Source organism: Cryptomeria japonica, chromosome 2 (assembly GCF_030272615.1).
Source record: "Cryptomeria japonica chromosome 2, Sugi_1.0, whole genome shotgun sequence".
Lineage (NCBI taxonomy): Eukaryota > Viridiplantae > Streptophyta > Pinopsida > Cupressales > Cupressaceae > Cryptomeria > Cryptomeria japonica.
In genome coordinates this window covers 87,643,001-87,670,766 of record NC_081406.1, presented here as the reverse complement: position 1 = coordinate 87,670,766, position 27,766 = coordinate 87,643,001, and the positions used below count along the sequence as shown (strand labels likewise).

The window sequence follows — 27,766 nt, the reverse complement described above, 5'->3', positions numbered from 1 at the left end:
GTATAGACCAAGACCCTAGTGAACCCTAATGAAGGGCAAAGGTAGCAACAACGTCACCAAGTGAAGCATAAACAGTAGTTGTAGAACAAACTTGGTTTCTAACAATTAGAGGAGTGATAGTTTGAAACATAGTAGCAAGAGCGAGAGCCATTTTTAGTAATGTAAGCATTTTGAAATGAGTTGCATTTGTGATTTAGAAATTGTAGAGAAATGATATTAGGTGTCTACAAATGTAATTGATTTTGGTATAAAAAATTCAAAAATTTATCTATTTTTTTTTCTTCTCTTTCACATCATCATAAGATAACTTCATTGAACAAAATTGATGACAAGATTCTTTATGTTTTCTTGCTAATGAATTCAATTTGTAACCAATTCAGAGTTTAATTTATTCATAATTCTCATGTAGGTGTGTGAAGTGTATTAGTTAAATATCTATATTAATTATATAACACGAGTTTTATTTCCCTATTTCTCCTATAATGTTTCCTTAGAATTGAGGAGAGTTTATAGGATTTCTTAAGAATTTCACCTGTAAACAAATGTTTTATCATGTGTACACATAGCAGGGCTTCTTAAATGATCAAAGTTAGACAAAATATATTGGTTTGGATTTATGAACATGGATATAACTTAATTAATGTGATACAAGTTTATTTCATAGGTTAGGAATCATTTATAGAAGAGAATAAATGTTTTGCCATGTGCATGCATAATGGGGCTTCTTAAATAGTCAAATTTAGATAAAATATATTAGTTTAGATTTATGAAAAAGGATATAACTTAATTAATGTGATAAAATTTCATATTATATGCTAGGAATCATGTATAGAAGGGAGTTGCATGTTTACAAATAATATTTTAAATACTTTGCAAATGGCTATGCATAAGGCACTGAGAGGATATTTCATTAAATATTTATATAGGTCTTATATTGTATAAAAACCTCATAACCTTATAAGAATTTGATTAGTTCTAACTCTAATATATTTAGCAAATAAAATTATGTTTGAACTAATCTCATGCAAGTTTAGTCAAATGTCTCTTATGTTTTCTAAAAAATAGCCATTGGACAACTTATGGTAATGTCATAACTCTACCTAGAGAAATCACTAGGCAAGTTTAAACCCTTACACTATAATTTAGACTAATACATATAATATAATTTAAAAATATATTATTAAGAGGATCCATTGTTAGATTATGTGTGGCAAGGATTTGGGAATTGAGACATGTATAAGTTCTTTTAAATCAAATATTTCTATAATATGATGTTTTTTATAGTCCACCTAATTTTCTTATGTCAAAGCTTACTATATGGGATGATAATAAAAATTGGTTGATTTAAATGTAGGTGTGGATAGGATGTTTTTTATTAGGATAAACAGGTTTTGAGGGGACCAAAAACCCCATACAACAGGTTTTAAAGGGACCCAAAACCCTCAGATTTTTATGGATCCAGAACCCACAATGGGACGCTGCAGATAGAAAGATCAAGCATACCTAGTAGCAAACACTAAACCAAATGCCAACCAGAAAAAAGGAACAAACACTACAAACTACGCTGGACAAATTAACAGATCTAAAAACAACTAGATCTCAGAGATAGAGAACAAGGGTTTGACTGGCACCCTCAGCCAACCAACAGGGTTTTCCCAGGCACCCTTAACCTGTAGCAGAAACATCAGGAGAACATCAACAAAACCTTCACCTAACCAAAAACAGAGACTGGCCAAACTGGGCCCTTGAAAATTGCCAGCATCCAGCCTAGCCCTGAAAAGAGAAAAATACATAGGGTTTTTCTAGGCTCCCTCAACCTTTAGAGTGGGTTTTATAGGGCTCCTACAACCAGATAGGGTTTTAAAAAAGCACCAAAAACCTTCAGCACCAAAATACTCTAACGTGTGAATCGTCTAGGCATAACCAGCTACATCAGACCCCACCTCGATAGAAGATAAAGCACCTCCAGCCACATCCATCTCCCCCTCCATAGAAGACATGCCCGCATCAATAGGAAATGCTGGAGAAGCTCCAAGATGCAAACAATAAATCATAAAGCACCAAGCCATGGAGCCACGAAGAAGGTCAGAATAACCCTCAAGAAAACAGGGTCCAAGATAAGAATGAGGCACACGAGGAAGAACATAACCCAAAACAAGAGACAAAAAGGGTTTTATATAGACTCCCTTAACCTTAATCTGAACCAAATAAACATGTGCTACAATATATCTCCTTAAATTACTAAAATCCACCCCATAGGGATTTAATCAGCTCCCTGAACCAGAAATAATGGGTTTTAGCATGGCTCCCAGAACCATGACAATAAAAGACAAAACAGAATGCCAAAGGGAAGAAGCCAACCAAAAACTTTCCCTGCAACTACTCACAAGAAAAACAACCAAGTCCAACTCCACCTCAATAGAAGTTGCAGTCACCTCAATAGACCGCTTAGCAGACAACCCATGAGAAAGAAAACAAGGAAAGAAACTAGAAAAGGCCACCAACCTCAAACCACCCTCCAACAAGGTGCATAACCAAAGCTCTCACCGAAAGAAAAAACCTCAGAACAAGAAAGGAGTTCCTGAAAACCAACCCAAGTGGAAAGCCTGAACAAGGGACGACACCCACAAAAACCCATAGAAGAGGGATAGAGTCATCCACCCAAAACCTGGCCCACAAGAACCCAAGAGGAATCTAGCATCCGTCAAGAGTGAGAAACAACATAATGGCACCTCCACAAAGTGCGCCATCAATGAAAACAACCAAGAGGTGCCCTGCCACCATCTCCACAAACCAAACCAACAAGTCCTCTGAGCCCTCAATAGAGAACCCTCATTCCACAATGGGGAGAAAAGGCTAGAACACAGAAAAGAGGACGGGGAAAAATGGATTGTCTCCCCCATCGCCATCACTGTCCTCATCAGCAGCACCAGAATCATCTGTCAATGAAACCCTCCCCTGCCTGCTTCCTCCTACGCTCCCTTTCCTGTCCATCACTTTTTAGTGTGTTCTGATTGTTCTTCAGTGTCGATAGGATGTTAGTTAATAAGATAAAAAGAAATATTAAGAGGATATAAAATTGTAACAAAAAGGTTATGTGGGGTACATGATGAAAATACAAAGACAATTTAATTAGACTAGTGTGATTAGAGAGGCTGTTACAGTGATATGAATTTGATGGGAAAAAAATATCTATGGATGTTTATTTATATACAATAAATGCACTTGTTATGCCATTGTCTTATTAAGTGAATCACCTAGGGTGAAGTGTGAGGAGATGCATACATTGTAGTATTTTCTTGTGGTTGTTACTATTCTCTCTTTAGCTTAGGATTAGGTTTTCAATTAGATGGTTTTGAAATTTAAAAAGCATATATATATTTAAATTAAATGAGAAAATACAAATCTCAATGTAATTTTTAACAAAAAAATTTACCTCTTCTTCAATGTAATTTTTCTCAAATTATAGTTAAGAAATAGTTTGGGCTTTAAATTTGTAAAACAAGGCCATGATATTTTTGTAGTCATATTTAAGAGAAAAAATAATGGGAAAATTTGGCCATGGTTTGTACTTTTATTTAGTATGATAAACTAAAATAAATGTATTATACTAGTCACATGTTTTTTTTTCAAAATGAACATGACATATGTGTTATACATTGATAATTGGTGGGCCATAGTGCATATGCATTGTAATACACACATGAAGGCTCAATTATTCTTCAACTAATGCGAGCATGTTATAACTTATAATATTTTTTTTTCCTCTTTTTGCTAATATCTTTGTAGCTCAATTGGTTGGGAAAAATTGGTGAGGATGATGGTATGAGATATAGAAAGCCATCCACTAAGGTTCAAACCCCTAGAGGAGCATTTCTAGGTGAATTTGACCAATCCCCCTGCATGTGGCTACTCAAACGAAGGAGGCTTGTAGTTTTATCTATTTGTCATAGTTATAAATATGATAGTAGAGTGTTGGATTGGATTATGGAAGATAGATTCTACAATCTAATATCTCCATGTCACAAATGATGCTAACTAATTTAATCATCTTTGTCAGTCTTGTAAAGTGTGCTTCTTTAGTGTTTTAAGACTTAGCTACTGTATTTAAGGTAATTACTTTTTTATCGCTTTTATTTACCAATCCTGGATAAATTTATTTATTTCTTTTCACATTTAAAATATTAATTTATCAATTCTATTTGAGTTTTGGATTAGATTATGGAAGATAGATTGTACAATATAATATCTCCATGTCACAAATGAAGCTAACTACTTTAATCATCTTTGTCAATCTTGTAAAGTGTACTTATTTAGTGTTTTAAGACTTAGCTAGTATATTTATAGGGTAATTACTTTTTATTGCATTTATTTACCAACCCTAAATAAATTTATTTATTTCTTTGATCAGGTGAACTCACAATATTGGTTCCCACTATTTGGCCAACTTTGACACTTAGATGAACATTTTGAAAAAAAACCTTCACTTTCCGACACCTATAACTTTTAAACCGTTAAGAATTTAAAGATGATGTGAACTAGTGATTTGTAACATCTTGTCTACAAATTCTAAATATACTTTTTTCAAATTTTTGTGAAGAAAATTGTATTGATTTTTCCATTTCCCTCGAAAAGTAATTTTTTACAGCAAACAACTTTTTTTAAGAGTGATGTGCATCTCTAAATGCATAACTTTTTTTCTATAAATGATAAAAACTCAATTATTTCAAATTTTGGTTTGTAGCATCAATACCCAGTGCATGCAATTGGTTTGATAGTGATATGTTGAATATTTTTAATTTTATTAAGTTTTGAAGATGAACTAATTATAATTTAGACATAGGTGTACGTTTGAACACGTAACTTGTTCTATATATATCGAAATTCAATTTTTAAATTTTTTTTTGTTAGAAAGAAGACATCAATACCTAGTGCAAAGATATTTTTAATAATTTTTTTGAGTTAGTTTACTATTTTCCCAATGCGTTGAACAAAGAAGTTCATATTCGGTAAAAAACCTATGTTTGGTAAAATCTAAAAAGCAAGATGATAATAAACTCAATATGTAATAAAATTATAGTCACTGGAAAGCTTGCTTCATGGATTACCATCATACATTTTGGATTATCAAGATTGTTTCATTTGAGCCTTCAACTAGAGATTTGAAGGCCAAAATTGTACAAAATGTTGAAGAGTTTGGGGGAGAGAGGCATAGAAAAGAGGTTCAAATGAACCCCTTTATGTTCATTTTGGAATGGTTAAAAAATGGTCAAAAAGGTGTTCGCTCGAAGGGGGGCGGGGTGGGGGTTCGAGCGAACCCCATAAAATATTAAAAAAAAGGGGGTTCGAGCAAACCCTAGTGATGTCACACGTACGATCGAAGTAGGGGATTCACTTGAACCCCAAAGGGTAGTTCACTCGAATACCCATAGTACGAATAAATACCCTCAAAATTTTATTTCTGCCATCCGCATTTTTTCTTCGTGGGTGAAAGTGGGAATCATTATTGTGAGATGACCCTTTCACATTAAAAATATTAATTTATCAATTCTATTTTGTACAAAAAAAATTATTATCTTTTTATATTTGTGAAATAAATACTAGTGTATTGTGATTCAATATTCTATAGCCACTAATTTTCAAATAAAATAAGCTACACATATTTTTCAAAAATAAATTACGATAATCATGAAAGTAAAACTATACTACAATGTGTTAACATACTTTACAAAAATTAAACACTTTATTAAAACGTATTTGTTATTAGCAAGATAAATATTTCAAATCTTTTGATACTAATTGATGTCGAGTGCTTCAATTGCATAAATAGTTGACCTTCTTAGACTCCATGCCAATAATTTGAGTGACATCAAGTTCACTTGATGTTGATACCTTTATATTTAATAAAAACCTAAATATGTAGTAAATTATCTATAAATATTTCAATTTAATATCTAGAATTATTTATAGCTCATTTAATTTCTAAAAATCAATAATCCAAATGTGCGTGCAAGAGAACTTTAGAAAATTAGTACCCCAAACTTAACTAACATTAAACTTGTCTTTAAAATTGATAGTAATTAATTTTATTCCTACAAGATCTATTATTAAGAAATAAATCACATGCATCTACTAGTAGTTAGTTGAACTCTTTTAAAATATTTAATTAATTACTGGTAACGAGTATAATTTATTGAATTCTCTATAAACCGTTCAACTAGTTATTAACAATAGATTTAATTTATTGTTGGTATTGGTATAGTGTAATGGTTAAGTTGACGTGTTATTGTTCTTATTCTTACCATTAAGATTGAAAACTTTGAGGTGTTATTCTTGTGTTTAAATGAGATGAGGTTCTCCATTTGTAATCTCATTGATTCTTAACTCTATAAAAAATAAATAAATTCTTTACAAACCAATCAAATAAATTTTATATACTTCAAAAACCTAATTAATTAAATTCTTCATAAACCATTCAACTTTATAAATAAACTAAATCTCTTAAAATATAATAATAATAATAAAAAACAAACAAACAAAATAATACCTAAAAAAACCTAAAAACAGAACCCACAAAATAATACCTAAACAAACCTACAAACTGAAACCCACAAAATAATACCTAAACAAACCTAAAAACTAAAACCCACAAAACAATACCTAATAAAACCTAAAAATTGAAATTACACCTACATTGAAACTTAATAAATTAGTTGACAAATGTGCTTTCGACAAATAAATAAACCACACCCGTGATTTATGAAAGAAAAGTCGACAATGAAAACGAAAAGATAATGAAATTTCTTGTGTCTCTATATTTGTCCTCATACATTAGCTTATTATAAGACAGAAAAAGTCTATTATGACATGCTGACGAGAATCACTGTTGACTCAATTTATTTCATTTCCACTTCAAAAATAACGTGTAACATGAATGAGAAATTAAACACATCATCTTCTTGAAAATGTAGAAATAACTTTGGATTTTCTCCATATATCCATGTGCGCTCCTAAATCTTTAATCCAATCCAATCTTTTGTCAAATACTTTCACTTTCACAGCCCTCCTAATTCAACCCCATTGCTCCAAATGTCTACAATCTCCCATGTTAAGAATACCCAGTATCAAAATTCTAATTATTATGACTCTCATAGTTTCTTTTAACACAATCAAATGCACAAAATCCGCTTATGGTATAATCAAAGTGGGCTTGTTTATTCTACTTTACCAGACAAAACTGATTTGAAAATGTGTAGAAAATCTGCACTACAAACAAATCAGTTGACAGTTGATAGGATTGAATTCTATACCCTAAAAGCTCTTCTAAACTGTTATAAAAGAAGACCACTTTCCTTACATTTTCACAGCTCTTCATAGCTTCTACAACCTTTTCTACTGTTGTTTTTCAAGTAGCAATGGCTTGCCTGTCTGTGGTGGTGACAGTAGTGTTGTTAATGGCAAGTTTTGAAGTTGGTTTGAGTTCAAATGTGAGATATAATGTGGAGGAGGAGGCAGATTGGCAGGAAGCTACTGCTACATGGTATGGCAGTCCTAATGGAGATGGAAGTGAAGGTATTCACACCAACAACCATCATAGAATATATTCTTTATATACTTTCCTTGTACCCAAGTTAATCTTTTGTAGCACTAATGGCCCTTTTGTAGATGGGTTTGGGCTCTATTCCGCTTTATCTAATCAAAACATTTTGTATGACTGTGTATATAGATGACAACTTTACCATTACAATATCTCTTCTTGTCAGTCTAATGCAGAGGCTGTCTTTGGCGACGATAGAATTCATTGTTTCACTTTTTGCTTGTCTATATGCTTTCTCAGTCGTCTATAAAATATACTTTTTACATACTTTTCTTGTACTCATATTAATCTTTTATATGATTAATGACTATTTTGTAAATGGGTTCGGACCCTATTCCATTTTACCTAATCAGAACCTTGTGTATGACTGTGTATATATATCAATTGATTGTGATTTCAGGTGGAGCCTGTGGATATGGTAGCCTTGTGAAGAGTGCACCCTTTGGATCAAGAGTAAGTGCAGGAAGTCCAGATCTGTTCAAAGGTGGTAAAGGCTGTGGAGAATGCTATCAGGTATATTAGAGCTTATGATTTGCAAGTTTCACTTTGTAACTCATATGGTTCTTGGCTTTGGAAACACTTTTAAAATGGAGGATTATTTTGATAGAGGTTTATATTAGTTTTGTGGATTTTGAATTTGTTTTTTTAAGAGTTTTATCATTGAAAAGTCTTTTCTTCTATTGATTTAGACTCGTGATTTCAGGTAAAATGTAAGGAGAGCAGTGTATGTTCACAAACACCTGTGAATGTAGTCATTACAGATGAATGTCCAGGGTGCCCATCTAATCATTTTGATCTTAGTGGAACTGCCTTTTCAGACATGGCAGTTGGTCCTGCCAAAATTTCTAGTCTCCTTAATGAAGGGAGGGTTTCCATTTTATTTAAAAGGTATTTTAAAATATTAAAATGTTTGTGATAAATAAGTGTTTAGAATATATTTAAAATTATAGATATTCAAAAAGAGTGGGCGGAAATAGTCACATTCTTAAAGTCAACATGAAACTAAAGTCTGAAATATAACAACATTTCAATTATTTTCATTGATATTTTTCTTTTTATTTATCAGAGTATCTTGTGAGTATCCGGGTAAGAAGATTGCATTCCATGTGAATGAAGGGTCAACTAATTATTGGTTCTCTGTCCTTATTGAGTATGAGGATGGAGATGGTGATCTTCAAGAAGTCGATCTAAAACAAGTAAGATATAATTTATGTTTTCAATATAAGTTTTTATAACACAATTATATAGAATAATATTCTCAATAAATTTATTAATTGTTTGGTTTCAGGATAACTCAGATACATGGAAAGGACTCAAACAATTATGGGGTGCCTACTGGTCTTTAGATGAAGGTCCTTTGAATGCTCCATTCTCAATTAGATTGAAATCTCTTTCTTCAGGAAAGACACTTACGTCATACAATGTCATTCCAAAAGATTGGCAACCTAGTGCTACATACACATCTGTTGTTAATTATGACTGATTATCATTCAGAATAATTTCCTCCGCATCCAGCATATTCACCATACCATGCATCTACAAACCATATCAAACTATTTTGTATTATCTACTGCAGTTTCCTTTCTTTTCTGCCATTTCCAATCAGTTCTGAAGGCATTGTTTCATATGCCAAAACTAGTACTGCAGTTTCCTTTGTTTTCTGCCATTTCCAACCAGTTCTGAAGGCATTGTTTCATATGCCAAAACTAGTGTTGAAGAAACTGTACTGTTGGTTTGTAAAGGTGGCTGCTACCGTCTGTGGTTTCATCCACTTTATCTTAAATATTATTATAATATAATAGTCTTTTTCAATCTAAATTCCAATGTTATCTACCTATACTTCTTGTCATCTATAGTCAATTTTCATTTCATATGGGACTTTTGTAACGAAAATATCATATTATCAAGACATTGTATGTGAAATTATCTCTTCTTAGAATTTGACCCATTGCCAAATTATTACATGATGTCCAATATTCATAATTATTTATGGAGATTGTTATTAAATAGGATTGAATATTGTTTTTGTCACAACCCTCCTTTATCACCTTTTTGATTTAAATACAAAACTCTATTATATTTCCTTGGATAAACTATTGAATGAATATTGTAAGGGAATAAAAATAATAAACCACACACACACATAGAAAATATATATATATATATATATATATATATTTTAATTGGTTATTTAATTTCCCTCACCCTAATTAAGGCACATGTCGTAGGAGGAATAAGAAGCTTCTAGAGGCTTCTCCACCACTCTTGCATGTAACTCCTCCCACTAAGCCTAATCAATTTGCATGGAGGCCAAATTGGGAGAGAATCTCTTTTTTTTTCAATTAATAATTAGGTAGTGGGAATTTGAAATTTCTTTTATAAAAGAGGTACAAGTTTCAAAATGAGTGTTGGCTATTCCATAAGAAATTTTGCAAGTAAAATTTTCCTTTGTAGTCAGTTTTCATTTTCAGCTAAGATTTTGTTGGGAGGACTTCTCTTCAAATTTGGAGGATCAAGGAAGACTCTACACCATTTTCAAGCACCAGGTTCTCTCAAACTTAGTTTCGTGCATCTTATTCTTGTTGTAGATTAGATTTGATTAAACTATTTAGGAAATTAGAATCATTTGATAAAAAGTAGATTAAAATGTTTGATAAAAAAATAGATTAAATTGTTTGAGTCATTGTTTCAGATTCTTGATAAAAATTAGTTTCAGATTTTGATAAAAAGTAGATTAAAATGTTTGATAAAAAAAATAGATTAAATTGTTTGATTCATTGTTTCAGATTCTTGATAAAAATTAGTTTCAGGTTTTGATAAAAAGTAGATTAAAATGTTTGATAAAAAAATAGATTAAATTGTTTGATTCATTGTTTCAGATTCTTGATAAAAAAAAAAAAAAAATTAGTTTCAGATAAGAAGTAGCTTAAAATGAGAATGAGATTCATTTGTTTTAAATTCTTGATAAGAAATTAGTTTCAGTTTTGAAAGAAATAGATTAAATGGTTTAGGAGAATAGAGTCATTTGATGAAAATTAGATTCATTGCTTCAGATTATTTTTGATAAAAATTAGATCCATTCATTTTTTATATTGATAATAAGGTGTTCAACAGAGGAGCCCAAAACAGCTCAGAACGAGTACATCAAAAAATGAGTCACCACCGGAAATTACACTTTAGTACATATATGGAGAAAAAGTAAATATAACTTAAAGAGGAGCATCCTAGAAATTGTCCACCCAGGCAGTCCAACCGAGAGGGCCTTCCATCCAGATTATACTTTTGTGAGCTTGCACCTGGGAGAGTAAAGCAATCTCGTCCATCCTCGTATTAGCACTCTTTCTGATTTCTTCCTTGAGTTTATTGCACGCACTTTCAAAAGCCCGTAAGTCTTCAAGGGTTCTTCGCCACATATAACCGTTCTTTAGCTCATAGTAATAGAATGTAGCCTGTCCCGCCTTGAGAAACCTTTTCAACTTCTTCCTCTCCATAATCATAGAAACCTGAACCTGCATGAAAATTTTAAAGTGTGTGAGTTTCCTGGAAAACTCCGTAAGAGCCCTTGGCTTACCTTGGTATTTCTCCTCATTCCTGCACTTCCAAAGCTGCCACAAAATATTAGAAGAAAGCATGTTCCAGAACATATTAGCATCTTTAGGAATACCAGAAATATGACCAGTGATAATATCAAGAATACTAGCAGAAATCGGATAGAAAATTCCAAACATGCCCCATATTTCTTTGGCAAAGAGACAGTCAAATAGAATATGCCTCCCAGTTTCGGGGAGTCTACACAATGAGCACAAATCAGAGTCAGAGTTGCAAAATTTAACGGGGAGCTTATCAAGTAAAACCAGCCATTTAAAACAATTAATTTTTGGATCAATAGTCATCCTCCATAAGAGAGAGAACAACTTGTTCCAAACTTTAACATCTAAAGAAGAGTACCAAACCTTGTTAACATGATTAATGATATCATGAGACTGATTGAGAACAGCATAAATATCCTTGGCTTTGATTTTTGACAAGACCACACCATTTGGCCACCTGCAATGGAGATATCTATGAGAGTCGACATGGCACATTGTAGGAATGTTTCTGACGGCCAATCGAATCATACTGTATGTCTTCTTTTGAGAATCAGGTATGTTAAACTTGTTTTTGATAGTCTCCCAGGATAGAAGGTGATCAGACTCAAAGAGATCAGCGAACAGCTGGATCCCTTTCATAGCCCAAGCCTTGGCAGAGCATCCTTGCGAAAGAGCAAGGGGCTTCCCATGAACAATAAGATTCCACCAAATAGACCTTTCACCATGCAGTTGGTCCTTATAATAACTGTCCTTATTAGATAAGTGTTTCTTAGCAATATCCCAAGCCTTCCAAATTGACTTAAACACAGCCGAACCTTGAACAGTGACAGGAAAGTCACCAAGAAGAAGATCACCTAACGGGAGATTTTTCCAAAATTTAGCCTTCCTGGGGAACCCTCTCTCAATATTATGTCTAACAAGAACCTTCCAAGGGTTATTACCTTCCAGGGAGTGAAATATCCATTTAGAGGAGAGAGCGATACCCTGAATGCTGAGATCCTTTAGGCCAAGTCCCCCGAGAATCTTATCAACATGACACCAGGACCATTTAACAGAATGATGCTTCTTAACACCTTTGCCATCAGACCAAAGGAAAGTTCTAATAGCACTTTGAATTTCTTGAATTTGGTAGTTGCTAAACAACCAAGCAGACGAGTAATATATACTGTATGATGATAATATTTTTTGGCAAACTTGGATCCTACCGGCTAGCGAAAGAGTTCTATTGTGCCATTTATTAAGCTTATTGAGGATCTTGTCCTTGATCCAAAGCCACATATTTTTGAGGGAGGGGTCCACAGAAAAGGGTATCCCCAGATATTTCACAATTTTACTAGGGCCGCCCCATAAAAAGCCAGAACTAGCAAACCACTCAGGAGGAAACTCATCCCAACCAAGACATATTGACTTGGCATGGGATATACGAGCTCCCGAAGCAGAACAAAAGAGATCCAATTTACCTTTAAGAGCATTGAAGTTATTCTCAGTAAGAATGAAGAAAAGAGCAGTGTCATCTGCAAACTGACAATTCAGGAGCTCTTCATTATTAGGAAGGCAGATACCTCTGACATTAGGGGAAACAAAAAAATCTCTAAGGATAAAAAATAAAGCTTCAGACGCAATGACAAATAACGCAGGGGCTAACGGACACCCCTGTCTGATAGACCTACTAAGGGGGAATGAGGGGGAGGGAATACCATTGACCTCAACAGTAGCACAGGCGTCCTTCAGGAGGGTTTGAATAGCAAGGCAAAAAAAAGGGGGGAATCCAAAGGCTTCCAACATCATTAAGACGAATTTCCATTCAATTCTATCATATGCCTTCTCAAAGTCAAGAAGCAGCATAGCAGCGTTCTGTTGGGAAGCCTTAGCCCAATCCATGGCTTCCCAACTGGTGATCAGATTTTCAAGAATATACCTGCCTTTAATGAAGCCGGTCTGTGAGGGATTAATAAATTTAGGTAGAATATTGACTAATCTAAGAGCAAGGACTTTGGCAAGAACCTTATATGACACATTGAGCAATGTAATGGGCCTCTAGTTTTTGATGAGAGCCTTATTGCCCTCTTTAGGGAGCAGCTTGATAGTGCCTTTATTAATATCTGGTCCTAGGGAGCCTTTAGAAATAGCTTCATTATATAAATCCAGAAGGTCTTTACTAATCCAGTTTAAGTTAGCCTTATAGAATTCCACAGGGAAACCATCCGGACCCGGGGCCTTATCATTATTTAGGGCAAGAACCGCAGCCTCAATCTCACTTAAGGAAATAGGCTCAGCTAGCCTGGTGACATCATTAGGATCAAGCTTAGTGGGGATAAGCGACCTGCACTTGGATCTATAATTATCGGCCTCCATCGAATCATCAGAAGAAAACAGAGTTTTATAGTAGTCAGCAAACGCACATGATATAGCATAAGGGTCGGAGATCTCCTGGTCATCTATGGATAGCATATCAATGTATTCTTTAGAATGCTTGTGCTTAAGGAGATTAAAAAAAAACTTAGAACCTTTGTCACCCACCTGTAACCAGTGCGCCCTAGACCTAATCTTAGCTCCCCTAATCTTAATCTGTTGGTGATTTCTAAGCGCATCTTTGGCTGCAAGAACCTGAGATAGCCGATTGGGATCAGAAGGATTGGCCTACACATTATACTCAGCGATTTGCAAGTTAATGTTCAACTGTTTTTCAGCAAACCTGAAGTCCTTGGCCTTCTTTTGGCCAATCGTTTGAAGGAAGCTCGTCCAGGTAGAAATATTGTATAGCCACATATCTAACTTAGAACAATTCCGAAAATTAAGTTTATTAATACCATTGATAATCTGCAATGCAACCAGGACGTCATCGTCCATAAGAAGACTGGTATTAAGAATGAATTTGTGCTTCCTGGGGGAAGGATTTGCAGGAGTAGAAATGAAGTTAACACGAGCAAGAATAGGGTGGTGATCAGAAAGAGTAGTGGCAATAGTTTTAACGATGCTGCCAGAATCACAAGGAATGAAGGTAAAAAAGAATTTGTTCGCATAAAAATGATCAAGTCTAGAATAGATCCTGGAGGACCCTGTTGAAAGTTGCACCAGGTGTGCCAAAGGCCTTGGTGGATGGCTTTATTACCAGTCAGCGGGTCGAAAAGGTTATTGGTACTAATGAATCTATTCCAGTGATCCAACTCATTATTATTCCAATTAAACAAATTACCACCAATTTTATCCTCCTGCGATTCTATCATATTGAAGTCACCCCCAAAGAACCAGGGGATTTCAGGCAGGGAGCATAACCAGTCCCACAAATTACCTCTTTCTTTGGCATCATTAGGAGCATAAATAGAGCATATGCCAAAGGGGAGGTGGTCCTGTTCAAGGATACACCACACCGCCCTTTGACATGGGGAGCAGCCATGTTGGACGATGGACTTTTCCCACTTAGGGTTAGCCAATATGGCGACTCCCCCTCTGCCTCTATCATGATTTGTGTAAAATTTAACTGCATCCTTCCATATGAAATTAAGATTAGTATCTAATTTAAAACCAGTAGATTTAATTTCCTGTAACATAAAAAAATCAATGTTCTGCTGAGAAGATAAAACCCGCTTAATAACAAATTTCCTGTCAAGAGACTCGAGCCCCCTAATGTTCCAAGATAAGAAATTCATGAGGAACTTAGTTAAGCTGAGGTGATGCAAAATTACCGCCTTTAACAGAACCAGAGTCAACATCCATGTAGGGAGTAACAGCTTGGCTTTCAATGGGTGGACCCGCTGGAATGACTTCCAGCATGTATCCATCCTCAATCTCTTTAAAATTTTTTTGAGGAGTCTCCTTTTTCTTTCCAGAACATTGGGTAGCAGAAAGCGAGATGACAGTCTCTTTCCCCGAATTGATATTGTTACTTCCAAGATTACCCGCACTCACATGACAGTTAGCGGTAGAGACAGCCCCCAGGTGGGTATTAGTATTATGCATGTTCTTAGTAGTACTCGCCTCTTTCCTTATCCCTGAACCATGATTTGCTTTCCACTTTTTTTTATCGCGAACCAAAATAAAACCATCATCGGAATTAAGATCAATGCCAGAAAAGTCCACAATGGATGGTTGGGTTTCCACGGTGGGGCCAGAGACATCACGGGGCGTATTGTCGGAAACCGGTGACAGGGTTGAACACACAGGGTTACTATTGTCAACGGCACTGGTCGGGGCGGATGCATTATTAACCTTAGTACCTGCATCAATATTTTCTTTGGAAGGAGGGGTACACTGGACGCCAGAAGGGCTTCCATCATTAACAGGTGGGGTAGTATGGACAACTTTAGGGTTTCTAGGAAGATTCCTCTTAATAATAGGACAATCACGCCTAAGATGGCCTTCCTTGCGGCAAAGGAAGCATGCATTCAGACCACCCAAGACCTCAAGACGACAGGTAAAAGACTCATTCACAATATCAACCACAATAGACTCAGGGATTTCTTTGCCAGGTAACAGAGAGATGAGCAGTCTAGCGTCCATATTGGGGACAAGCCGCGCAGATTCGTCCATACGGATCATTTTTCCAAGCGGCTCCATCAACTGAGGCAAAAAATGCCAAAGAAAGGGCGGAACGTTTTTAACTAATACCCATCTAGGGGCAGCTAAAGCCAGCACCTCGTCATGGAGTACATCTGGCGACCATGCAAGAGCCCTAAAGGTTGATGCACCCACAGACCAGAATTGTCTTTTCAAAACTTCCTTTTGAGCCTCCGAATTAACAAAAAATACAACATACAGACCCTTTTGAATCTGTCTACAGAACGAAATATGGTAACCTAGCTTATTATTCCAGAAATTTTGAAACCAATCATCCATAAATTTCCTTGGCGGGCACTTATCAATTTCAGTGGCCGAAAAGAAAATTGCGAGATTACACAGCCTATTCTTTTCCTTTAATATTTCATCCAGCATATCAGAGTTAGGAATAATAGAAAGAGATACAAAGGGAGCCGAGGGGCTCTTACCAGCTTCTGATGGCACTTCATTCGAGCTAGGGGAGATAACATCAAACTTGGCTTTACCATTGAAACCAGCCGTGGAAGCCACAGCCTCAGAAAACGATTTAGGTCGAGAAATGGTGGGTGCAATACCGGCTTCACCGTCATTGCAACCATCAAGTAAATTCTGCACGTGCGATCCATTATGATCGCCTGTGTCTTCATAACGCGCCGTAGAGGAGGGAGCTGGGGAAGCGGGCCGAGGTGCCAGGTGTTGCCCGGAGCTGCCGGGATCACCCGCGGCCGCAGGTGGTGACGCCACCATCAGGCAACTTGCCTGATAGACGTCAAGATTTTTTCAAACTTGCTTTGCAGTTTTTCGCACAATTCGCTCCGTTTTTCGCACAGTTCGCCAGATCCATTCATTTCAAAATTTTGATAAGAATTAGATTCATCCAGATTAAATCATTGGAATATCTTATTAAGTTTTAGAATTGAGTTGATTTAAGTCTGAAATATATCCCTTTCTTTGGTTATTGATTTAAAATCAAAACTGTGTATTCGAAAGGATCTTGTTGTAATCAATCTCTCTAAGATTTCTCATCTTCTAGTTTTCTAAATCCTCTGTAAAATACGTTTAACATTTCCCCTCTGTGAAAGATTTTCCCTGTGCATATAAACAAACAATTTTCTCTTTTCTCTGTGAACAGATCTCCCTGTGTGTACAAACAAATTTACTCCTTTCCCTGTGAATAGATCTCCCTGTGTAGAAAACAAAAGAAATGAAAAAAAAAAAAAAAAAAGAGAAGAAGAACCTCTCTGGTTACTGCTTCATTGTATTTAATCTGTGAATATTATCATTATTTCCATCAGACCTGTTATCTACCTTCTCTGAATGATTTCAATAATATAAAAATGCAATACTCCTGTATAAGAAAAAAAAAAATATATAATAATAATATTATAAGAACATATATATATAAATAAATAACCAAAAAAAAATAAGGAAGAAATCATTTCGAACTTTAAATTTCCTCGAACCCCGTAACGCACGGCGTTTTACGTAAAAGGCGACAGTGTGTGCATGGACGGTTACACGGTAACCATCGCAGGGTACGGAGGGGCCTGCGGGTCCCCTCATCTCTGCGGACCTATGCATGCAGGGCCGCAGGGGTGATGGGACCCATGGTCCCCACCCCGCGCCCTATATACTACCAAGTAAATATTATGTTTAATTTAAAAGTTTCTTTTCCTTTCAAATTTGTGGATTGAAATTTTAAATTGGGAAATTAATACTCTTTGTTATTTAATTAAAATTTTTCTTTATTTGATAGAAATAGCATTTAAGAAATAATGAATTTTTTTTTTGTGTAAGCTTTAAGATATCGTTTTTCGACTTAGAAAAATTGGGCTAATATGTAGCAAGTTCATATTTAAATTATCCTTAGTAAGTACTAAAATTGTAGACTATATCCTCTTAAAATTAAATTGCTCAACCCATTAAGAATCGTTGGGACACTCGATTGGTCTTTAGAGATTAACTTACATTAATACAAATGCTTAAATGTAATCGTATTTTGGACTCGTTAAATCTTCTTATTTCTCATAGATTAATTGCTTTTATTAATGGTTCATAGCATGCGAATTATTTATAGAATAATTATATCTTTCATGCAATTACTATTATGCAAGTTTCATTGTTATGCAAATTACACTTCAAGTAGTTACTTCAATTATTTACGCTTTCATTTTTGTTATTCGTAGTTAGAAAACTAAACAAGGAAGTTGGAAAACCAAAACTAGCAGCGTTCGGTATATATGGTGCCTCTGGGTCACGCTTACGGGTAATGCCGTCGTGTTGAACTATTGCACTTAACGCCTAATAAAGCTGCATTAACAACGTCTATGGCATCGTCCCTATAAATCGTCGGGGAGTAATAAGGGACATTTGGAAGTTAAAATCCAAGGGGCGGGTAATCCCTCTTGGATCGATAATTAATAAGATAACTTTTAAATGATTTTCACATCCGTTGAGATACACCATAGTAAACCCCTTTTAAGGATGGTCAAGTTAAATACCCTCATGAAATTTACTTTCTTTATTTATTTAATTCATCTCGAAGGGGATATTGGTGATTTGCAATTGGGTGACGCTCATGATAAGTATTAGGATCTAGTTATTTTCTTTTTTAGGCCACAAGCAATAGGCCATCTTGAGCCTTCGCTTAAGTGCTACCATCGTGGGTAGCAACCGCAGAGAAACTATCTGGGACACTGACCCTAGAAAGGGTTGCGTACCCACAAATCAGTTTACATCAAACCATAGATTAGAAAATAGAACTACATACTTTACGCCTTGATCCCGTGCCGAAGCGGGTATGTAGGTAGTCTTGGGACGGAGTTGTCCCTCGTACTCAGGCGTTCGCGGGTGGGGTCTAGGCTTGGTTGAGTAAGAATCCTAATTAAAGATAAGATAATCAATTTAATTCAATGCATACTCAGAAGGAATCCCGTATGGATTCGCTTGACTTCCCGAGGCTTTAAGCCAAATTCTGAGGCGGAAGTCAAGCTTGTATTAATTTTAATTACTCCTAATGACGGCGACCTCGATGCATTCTTGTTAGAAGAGTGTAGTACTTAGTGAGTGGCTCAGGACCCGAATGGTCCCGATGAGTCTAAGTCTCTGGCCAGAGCATCTCCTATCCCGTTTGGATGGATGCCTACCCCATATGGGTAGATGCCTATCCCGTATTGGATAGATGGAATTTTACGTCCCGTATGGACAATTGCCTAACCCGTATGGTTAGAAGCTCATCCCGAATGGATGAATGCCTAATCCTAATTGGATGGATGCCCAGAGCATGCAATTGAATAAAACATAATGAGGAAAAAAAATAATAATACTCAATTTTTGTTGAATCAATTTTGGAGGGTTATTACATGAAATAGGAAATGAAGATGGGTTATTACATGTGGTATCAGAGAAAAGGTTCAAATCTAGGCCTTGTGCTCACTTCAATTTATTCAACTAAGGGAATGTTTTACAATAATAGAAATTAAATTTTATTCTACAAAAAAAAAAAAAACTAACTACATAATTTAACTTTCAGGTAAAACCTAGAATGGCAAGAGGAAGAGGAAGAGGAAGAGGAAGAGGAAGAGGAAGGGGTAATGGAAGATGTACTAGGAGTCAAAGGGAGGAAAACCATGAGGAAAACCATGAAGAAAACCATGAAGGAAACCATGAGGAAGATCATGAAGAGGTTCGACACAACCTAGGGAATAACGGAGATGGGGTCCAAGCTATAATCGACCTTCTAACCGAACAAAGAGATAAAATCGACTTCCTGGAACAATCACTGTAGGACCTTAGGGAAAGGCAGAATGACTATGAGAACAGAAGTGGTACCGAGAATGGAAACCCTGGTAGCAATCAAGGAAATGTGATGGGTAATGGAAAGGAAAATAACATATTGGAACTCTCCAAGGATTTAAAGAAAATCAGCCCTCCTAAGTTCGATGGGAGGCAGATTGGTGAAGGGGCTGAGAATTGGCTAAATGAAATGGAAAAATATTTTGAGCTAAGAGATTTTAGCGAAACAACCAAGGCTTTATGGGGCTCCTATCAACTCACAGGGGAGGCGGCTAGTTGGTGGACCAACACCAAGGAACAAAATGGGTATAACAGGGATATGATCACATGGGATCAATTTGTTCACCATTTTCGAGATAGGTGGCTCCCTCAATTGTTCTTTGATGAAAAAGTGACAGAATTCCATAATCTACGTCAAGGGTCCCTATCCGTTCAACAATATTGGGATAAGTTCGCCAAGTTGCTTAAATATGTACCTATGTACCAAAAGGATGAAGAAGGCCAAGCAAGGAAATTCATTTTGGGGCTGAATACCAACATAGGGGCAAAGGTTGATATGCATGGACCCAGAAATATGAACGAAGTACTTGAAAAGTCCCTAAGGCAAGAGAGGAAGATTCAAACACTAGCAGGATGGAACTATAATGGGAACCACTCATTTAAAAGGAAGCAAGAATTCAATGGAAACACTAATTTCAACAAGGGTCAAAGGAATAACTCTTCCGAAAGGAGACCACCGCCTAACCAATATCAGAGGAATGGAAATGATAATAACAGGGGCAATAATAACAGGGGCAATAATAACAGGGGCAATGATAACAGGGGCAACTATAACAGGAATGACCAGCAGAACAGGATAACTTATCCACCCAGGGGAAATGAAACAAGGAATGACCCCCCTAGAAATCAAGGTAGGAGAGGTCCTCCAAGCGGATACTTTATGTGCGGGGAAAATCATTTTGCTAGAGAGTGCCCCAGGATGCAAGGACAAATTAGGGCCAATCAACCCCAACAAGGGCCCCAACAGAGGATTCATGCAGCGGTTAGGAACCAAAGAAGAAGATACCAGAATGTTCCCGTGGAAACTACGGGTACACTATTTGAACAACCAATATCAATTCTAATTGACACTGGATCATCTGAATGTTTCATCTCACCTGAATTAGTAAACAAATATGCATTAAAAGTTAATCAAATGGAGTCATCATGGATGGATCAATATGGGGATAAGGCAACTAGGGAAGTAACTAAGTGTCTACCGAGGGCAAGGGTACAATTCCCTGAGTTCGAAACAAGGGTAGATCTCTATGTGGCACCCTTAGGATTATATGATGTAATTATGGGAATGAGTTGGTTAGCAGACCATCAAGCTAATGTAGATTGTTATAGTAAAGTTGTTGAATGTTTGGATGATGGGGGAAAAGGGTCAAAATCCAAGGAAAGTTTAAACCCATTAATATAGAAACTATCTCAGCAATGCAATTAAAGAAGGAAAGGAGAAGAGGAGGACAAATCTTTATGGTTGAAATTGAAGAAGGAAAGGAGGAAAATACCCCAATATTTGAAAATACCCCTTTCTTAAAGGAGTTTAAGGATGTTTTTCCAGAAGAATTACCCGGTTTACCCCCTAAGAGAAAGTTTGAATTTTCTATCGAAGTACTCCCAGGAGCTGAACCAGTATCAAAGGCACCTTACCGGATGAACACAACCGAATTACAAGAGCTCAAAATGCAATTAGAGGAACTCTTAGCTAAGGGATTAATAAGACCAAGTGTATCGCCATGGGGAGCACCAGTTTTATTTGTTAAGAAGAAGGATGGAACCTTAAGGCTATGCATCGACTATAGGATGTTGAACAAAGTCACCATAAAGAATAGGTATCCCTTACCTCGCATAGAGGACCTTTTTGACCAAATGAAAGGAGCGGCAGTTTTCTCAAAGATAGATCTTCGGTCAGGGTATCATCAACTCAGAATTAAGGAAGAAGACATTCCGAAGACAGCTTTCAGGACGAGGTATGGACATTATGAATTCACAGTAGTTCCTTTTGGAGTAACTAATGCCCCAGCTGCATTCATGAACCTGATGAATAGTGTATTTCATGACTACTTGGATAAATTTGTTTTGGTATTTTTGGATGACATATTGATTTACTCTAGAAATGAAGAGGAACATTTAGCGCATCTACAAATTGTTTTGCAAAGATTGAGAGAACATAAGTTATATGGAAAATTGTCCAAATGTGCCTTCTTTGAGGAAAAGATTCACTATCTTGGGCATATAATATCAAAGGAAGGAATAGCAGTCGACCCAGATAAAATAAAGGCGATAGTAGAATGGCCAATCCCTAAGAATGTTTCAGAGGTAAGAAGCTTTATGGGGCTAGCAGGTTACTATAGGAGGTTTGTGGAAGGATTCTCTAAGATAGCAAACCCCATCACCTCGTTGCAAAGGAAGGGCAAAAGGTTTGTATGGACCGAGCAAAGTGATAAGGCATTTCAAATCTTGAAGGGAAAACTAACTTCAGCACCCATTCTAAAGGTACCAGATCCAAATGGACACTTCACAGTCATAACAAATGCTTCTATTGAAGGGTTAGGAGGAGTACTTGTCCAAGATGAAGGGGTAGTGGCTTACGAATCTAGGAAGCTAAAGACTCATGAAGTCAATTATGCACCCCACGACTTAGAGTTGGTAGCAATTGTGCATGCCCTGCAAAAGTGGAGACACTTCTTACTAGGGAAGCCCTTTGAGCTTAAGTCGGACAACCAAGGACTAAAATACATCTTTACCCAACCTCACTTAAATGCCAGACAAAGAAGGTGGTTAGAGTTTCTAAGTGAATATGATTTTGAAATTGAATATATTAAGGGAAAAGAAAATAGGGTGGCAGATGCCTTAAGTAGGAGGAGACACTTGATGACTATAGCAACCTTCAAAACCTCTTTCAAAAGGCAAGTAATGGATGAACAAGGACATGACCCATGGTATGAGCAAGTCAAATTAACTATAAGACACAACCCGACTGACCCTAAGGTCGAAGGGTACACATTTGATGAAGATGGGTTGCTCAGATACAATAATAGAATCTATATTCCTAATTCAGGGAACTTAAGGGAAGTAGTCCTTTCGGAGGCTCACGATGCCCCTTATTCAGGCCACCCAGGAGTTAACAAACTTTATGCAGATCTAAAGAAGCTATTATTTTGGCAAGGGTTGAAGAGCGATATTGTCAAGTATGTAGCTAAATGTTTGGAGTGTCAAAGAGTAAAGGCAGAACATAGACACCCAGCTGGATTGTTGCAATTGCACGATGTACCTCAACATAAGTGGCAAGTTATTAGCATGGATTTTGTATAAGGGTTACCCATGTCACCTTCTAGGCATGATGCAATAATGGTGGTAATTGACAAACTCACTAAGGTGGCACACTTTATACCAGGAAATCTGACGGATGATGCACCCACCTTGGCTAGACGCTTCGTTAAGGAGATAGTTAGGTTGCATGGAATACCAGAGAAAATCATATCAGACAGAGATGCAAGATTCACTTCCAGGTTTTGGACCACTCTTCAATCAGCTCTAGGAACTCAACTAAATTTTAGCACCGCATACCATCCGGAAACCGACGGTCAGACAGAAAGGACAAATCAGATTATGGAAGACCTGCTTCGCATGTACTGCATGGACCAACAGAGGAAATGGGAAGAGTACCTACCCTTGGTAGATTTTGCCTACAACAATACATATCAAACATCTTTGGGAATGGCACCTTTTGAAGCTTTGTATGGTAGACCATGTCGAACACCTTTGAGTTGGGATAGTCTTGAAGATAGAGTGATTATTGAGCCAGATATGTTGAAAGAAATGGAAAGGAAAACTAAGGAAATTAGGCAAAGATTGAAGGAAGCCTCGGATAGGCAGAAAAGTTATGCAGACAAAAACAGAACACCAAGGGAGTTTCAAGTAGGAGAGAAAGTCTTCCTAAGGGTTAGGCCACACAAGAGTTCCATAAGATTTGGGAAAAAGACTAAGCTTGCACCTCGTTATGTCGAACCTTTTGAAATATTGGGAAGAATTAATCCAGTTGCTTATCGGTTGGCCTTACCTCCCCAATTGAGCCGAATCCATGATGTCTTCCATGTATCTCTTCTTAAAAAGTATGTACCTGATGAGAAACACATTTTGAATTGGGATGCTTTACAGGTCCAAGAAATGGAGGGAATAATGATAGAGCCATTCAGAATCTTGGAGAGGCGCCAGTGCCAGTTGCGCAACAGAGAGGTTGATCAGTGCAAAGTGCAATGGGACCAGTATGACGAGAAGAATGCCACGTGGGAGGATACTAAGGAGATGCAACAGTTGTTTCCTTTTTTGTTTTGAACATGAACTATAAACTCTTTTGAATGCATTTAATAAGTGCATCGGGACGATGCACAGATTAAGGGGGGGAGGATGTCACAACCCTCCTTTATCACCTTTTTGATTTAAATACAAAACTCTATTATATTTCCTTGGATAAACTATTGAATGAATATTGTAAGGGAATAAAAATAATAAACCACACACACACATAGAAAATATATATATATATTTTAATTGGTTATTTAATTTCCCTCACCCTAATTAAGGCACATGTCGTAGGAGGAATAAGAAGCTTCTAGAGGCTTCTCCACCACCCTTGCATGTAACTCCTCCCACTAAGCCTAATCAATTTGCATGGAGGCCAAATTGGGAGAGAATCTCTTTTTTTTTCAATTAATAATTAGGTAGTGGGAATTTGAAATTTCTTTTATAAAAGAGGTACAAGTTTCAAAATGAGTGTTGGCTATTCCATAAGAAATTCTGCAAGTAAAATTTTCCTTTGTAGTCAGTTTTCATTTTCAGCTAAGATTTTGTTGGGAGGACTTCTCTTCAAATTTGGAGGATCAAGGAAGACTCTACACCATTTTCAAGCACCAGGTTCTCTCAAACTTAGTTTCGTGCATCTTATTCTTGTTGTAGATTAGATTTGATTAAACTATTTAGGAAATTAGAATCATTTGATAAAAAGTACATTAAAATGTTTGATAAAAAAATAGATTAAATTGTTTGAGTCATTGTTTCAGATTCTTGATAAAAATTAGTTTCAGATTTTGATAAAAAGTAGATTAAAATGTTTGATAAAAAAAATAGATTAAATTGTTTGATTCATTGTTTCAGATTCTTGATAAAAATTAGTTTCAGGTTTTGATAAAAAGTAGATTAAAATGTTTGATAAAAAAATAGATTAAATTGTTTGATTCATTGTTTCAGATTCTTGATAAAAAAAAAAAAAATTAGTTTCAGATAAGAAGTAGATTAAAATGAGAATGAGATTCATTTGTTTTAAATTCTTGATAAGAAATTAGTTTCAGTTTTGAAAGAAATAGATTAAATGGTTTAGGAGAATAGAGTCATTTGATGAAAATTAGATTCATTGCTTCAGATTATTTTTGATAAAAATTAGATCCATTCATTTCAAAATTTTGATAAGAATTAGATTCATCCAGATTAAAATATTGGAATATCTTATTAAGTTTTAGAATTGAGTTGATTTAAGTCTGAAATATATCCCTTTCTCTGGTTATTGATTTAAAATCAGAACTGTGTATTCGAAAGGATCTTGCTGTAATCAATCTCTCTAAGATTTCTCATCTTTTGGTTTTCTAAATCCTCTGTAAAATACATTTAACATTTTCCCTTTGTGAAAGATTTTACCTGTGCATATAAACAAACAATTTTCTCTTTTCTCTGTGAATAGATCTCCCTGTGTGTACAAACAAATTTACTCCTTTCCCTGTGAATAGATCTCCTTGTGTAGAAAAGAAAAGAAATGAAAAAAAAAAAAAAAAAGAGAAGAAGAACCTCTCTGGTTACTGCTTCATTGTATTTAATCTGTGAATATTATCATTATTTCCATCAGACCTGTTATCTACCTTCTCTGAATGATTTCAATAATATAAAAATGCAATACTCCTGTATAAGAAAAAAATATATATATAATAATAATATTATAAGAACATATATATATATATAAATAACCAAAAAAAAAAAAGGAAGAAATCATTTCGAACTTTAAATTTCCTCGAACCCCGTAACGCACGGCGTTTTACGTAAAAGGCGACAGTGTGTGCATGGACGGTTACACGGTAACCGTCGCAGGGTATGGAGGGGCCCACGAGTCCCCTCATCTCTGTGGACCTGCGCATGCAGGGCCGCAGGGGTGATGGGACCCATGGTCCCCACCCCGCGCGCTATATACTACCAAGTAAATATGATGTTTAATTTAAAAGTTTCTTTTCCTTTCAAATTTGTGGATTGAAATTTTAAATTGGGAAATTAATACTCTTTGTTATTTAATTAAAATTTTTCTTTATTTGATAGAAATAGCATTTAAGAAATAATGAATTTTTTTTTTGTGTAAGCTTTAAGATATCATTTTTCAACTTAGAAAAATTGGGCTAATATGTAGCAAGTTCATATTTAAATTATCCTTAGTAAGTACTAAAATTGTAGACTATATCCTCTTAAAATTAAATTGCTCAACCCATTAAGAATCGTTGGGACACTCGATTGGTCTTTAGAGATTAACTTACATTAATACAAATGCTTAAATGTAATCGTATTTTGGACTCGTTAAATCTTCTTATTTCTCATAGATTAATTCCTTTTATTAATGGTTCATAGCATGCGAATTATTTATAGAATAATTATATCTTTCATGCAATTACTATTATGCAAGTTTCATTGTTATGCAAATTACACTTCAAGTAGTTACTTCAATTATTTACGCTTTCATTTTTGTTATTCGTAGTTAGAAAACTAAACAAGGAAGTTGGAAAACCAAAACTAGCAGCGTTCGGTATATATGGTGCCTCTGGGTCACGCTTACGGGTAATGCCGTCGTGTTGAACTACAGCACTTAACGCCTAATAAAGCTGCATTAACGACGTCTGTGGCATCATCCCTATAAATCGTCGGGGAGTAATAAGGGACATTTGGAAGTTAAAATCTAAGGGGCGGGTAATCCCTCTTGGATCAATAATTAATAAGATAACTTTTAAATGATTTTCACATCCGTTGAGATACACCATAGTAAACCCCTTTTAAGGATGGTCAAGTTAAATACCCTCATGAAATTTACTTTCTTTATTTATTTAATTCATCTCGAAGGGGATATTAGTGATTTGCAATTGGGTGACGCTCATGATAAGTATTAGGATCTAGTTATTTTCTTTTTTAGGCCACAAGCAATAGGCCATCTTGAGCCTTCGCTTAAGTGCTACCATCATGGGTAGCAACCGCAGAGAAACTGTCTGGGACACTGACCCTAGAAAGGGTTGCGTACCCACAAATCAGTTTACATCAAACCATAGATTAGAAAATAGAACTACATACTTTACGCCTTGATCCCGTGCCGAAGCGGGTATGTAGGCAGTCTTGGGGCGGAGTTGTCCCTCGTACTCAGGCGTTCGCAGGTGGGGTCTAGGCTTGGTTGAGTAAGAATCCTAATTAAAGATAAGATAATCAATTTAATTCAATGCATACTCGGAAGGAATCCCGTATGGATTCGCTTGACTTCCCGAGGCTTTAAGCCAAATTCCGAGGCGGAAGTCAAGCTTGTATTAATTTTAATTACTCCTAAGGACGGCGACCTCGGTGCATTCTTGTTAGAAGAGTGTAGTACTTAGTGAGTGGCTCAGGACCCGAATGGTCCCGATGAGTCTAAGTCTCTGGCCAGAGCATCTCCTATCCCATTTGGATGGATGCCTACCCCGTATGGGTAGATGCCTATCCCGCATTGGATAGATGGAATTTTACGTCCCGTATGGACAATTGCCTAACCCGTATGGTTAGAAGCTCATCCCGAATGGATGAATGCCTAATCCTAATTGGATGGATGCCCAGAGCATGCAATTGAATAAAACATAATGAGGAAAAAAAAAAATAATACTCAATTTTTGTTGAATCAATTTTGGAGGGTTATTACATGAAATAGGAAATGAAGATGGGTTATTACAGTTTTATTTCTATTAAGGATGGAGAATATTCAAAAGTTCAAAATCTTTGTTAGAGACACTTGAAGAAAGAAAAATATTCTAAGATGTTTCTCATGTATCTAAAGTTTCATAATAACATATGGTAAATATAAAAGATTTATGTCAAATTTGTTTTATTATAGTGAAAATGAGTGTTTGAATGTTTTATCTATAATTTAATAATAATA

General features: G+C 35.9%; 2 protein-coding genes across 2 annotated transcripts; one reads left to right on the top strand and one right to left on the bottom strand.

Moving 5' to 3' along the window:
* Positions 1 to 7,382: 7,382 nt before the first annotated feature.
* LOC131078884 (expansin-B16) lies at positions 7,383 to 9,511 on the top strand. Its single transcript, XM_058016711.1, has 5 exons — positions 7,383 to 7,572; positions 7,998 to 8,110; positions 8,301 to 8,485; positions 8,664 to 8,793; positions 8,886 to 9,511. Exons 1-5 carry the CDS (start codon positions 7,416 to 7,418, stop codon positions 9,078 to 9,080), a joined length of 780 nt encoding a protein of 259 aa, XP_057872694.1. The 5' UTR covers positions 7,383 to 7,415; the 3' UTR covers positions 9,081 to 9,511.
* Positions 9,512 to 10,821: 1,310 nt separating this feature from the next.
* Positions 10,822 to 13,068, bottom strand: LOC131078786 (uncharacterized). The gene has a single exon (XM_058016548.1). It carries the CDS (start codon positions 13,066 to 13,068, stop codon positions 10,822 to 10,824), a length of 2,247 nt encoding a protein of 748 aa, XP_057872531.1.
* Positions 13,069 to 27,766: the final 14,698 nt, after the last annotated feature.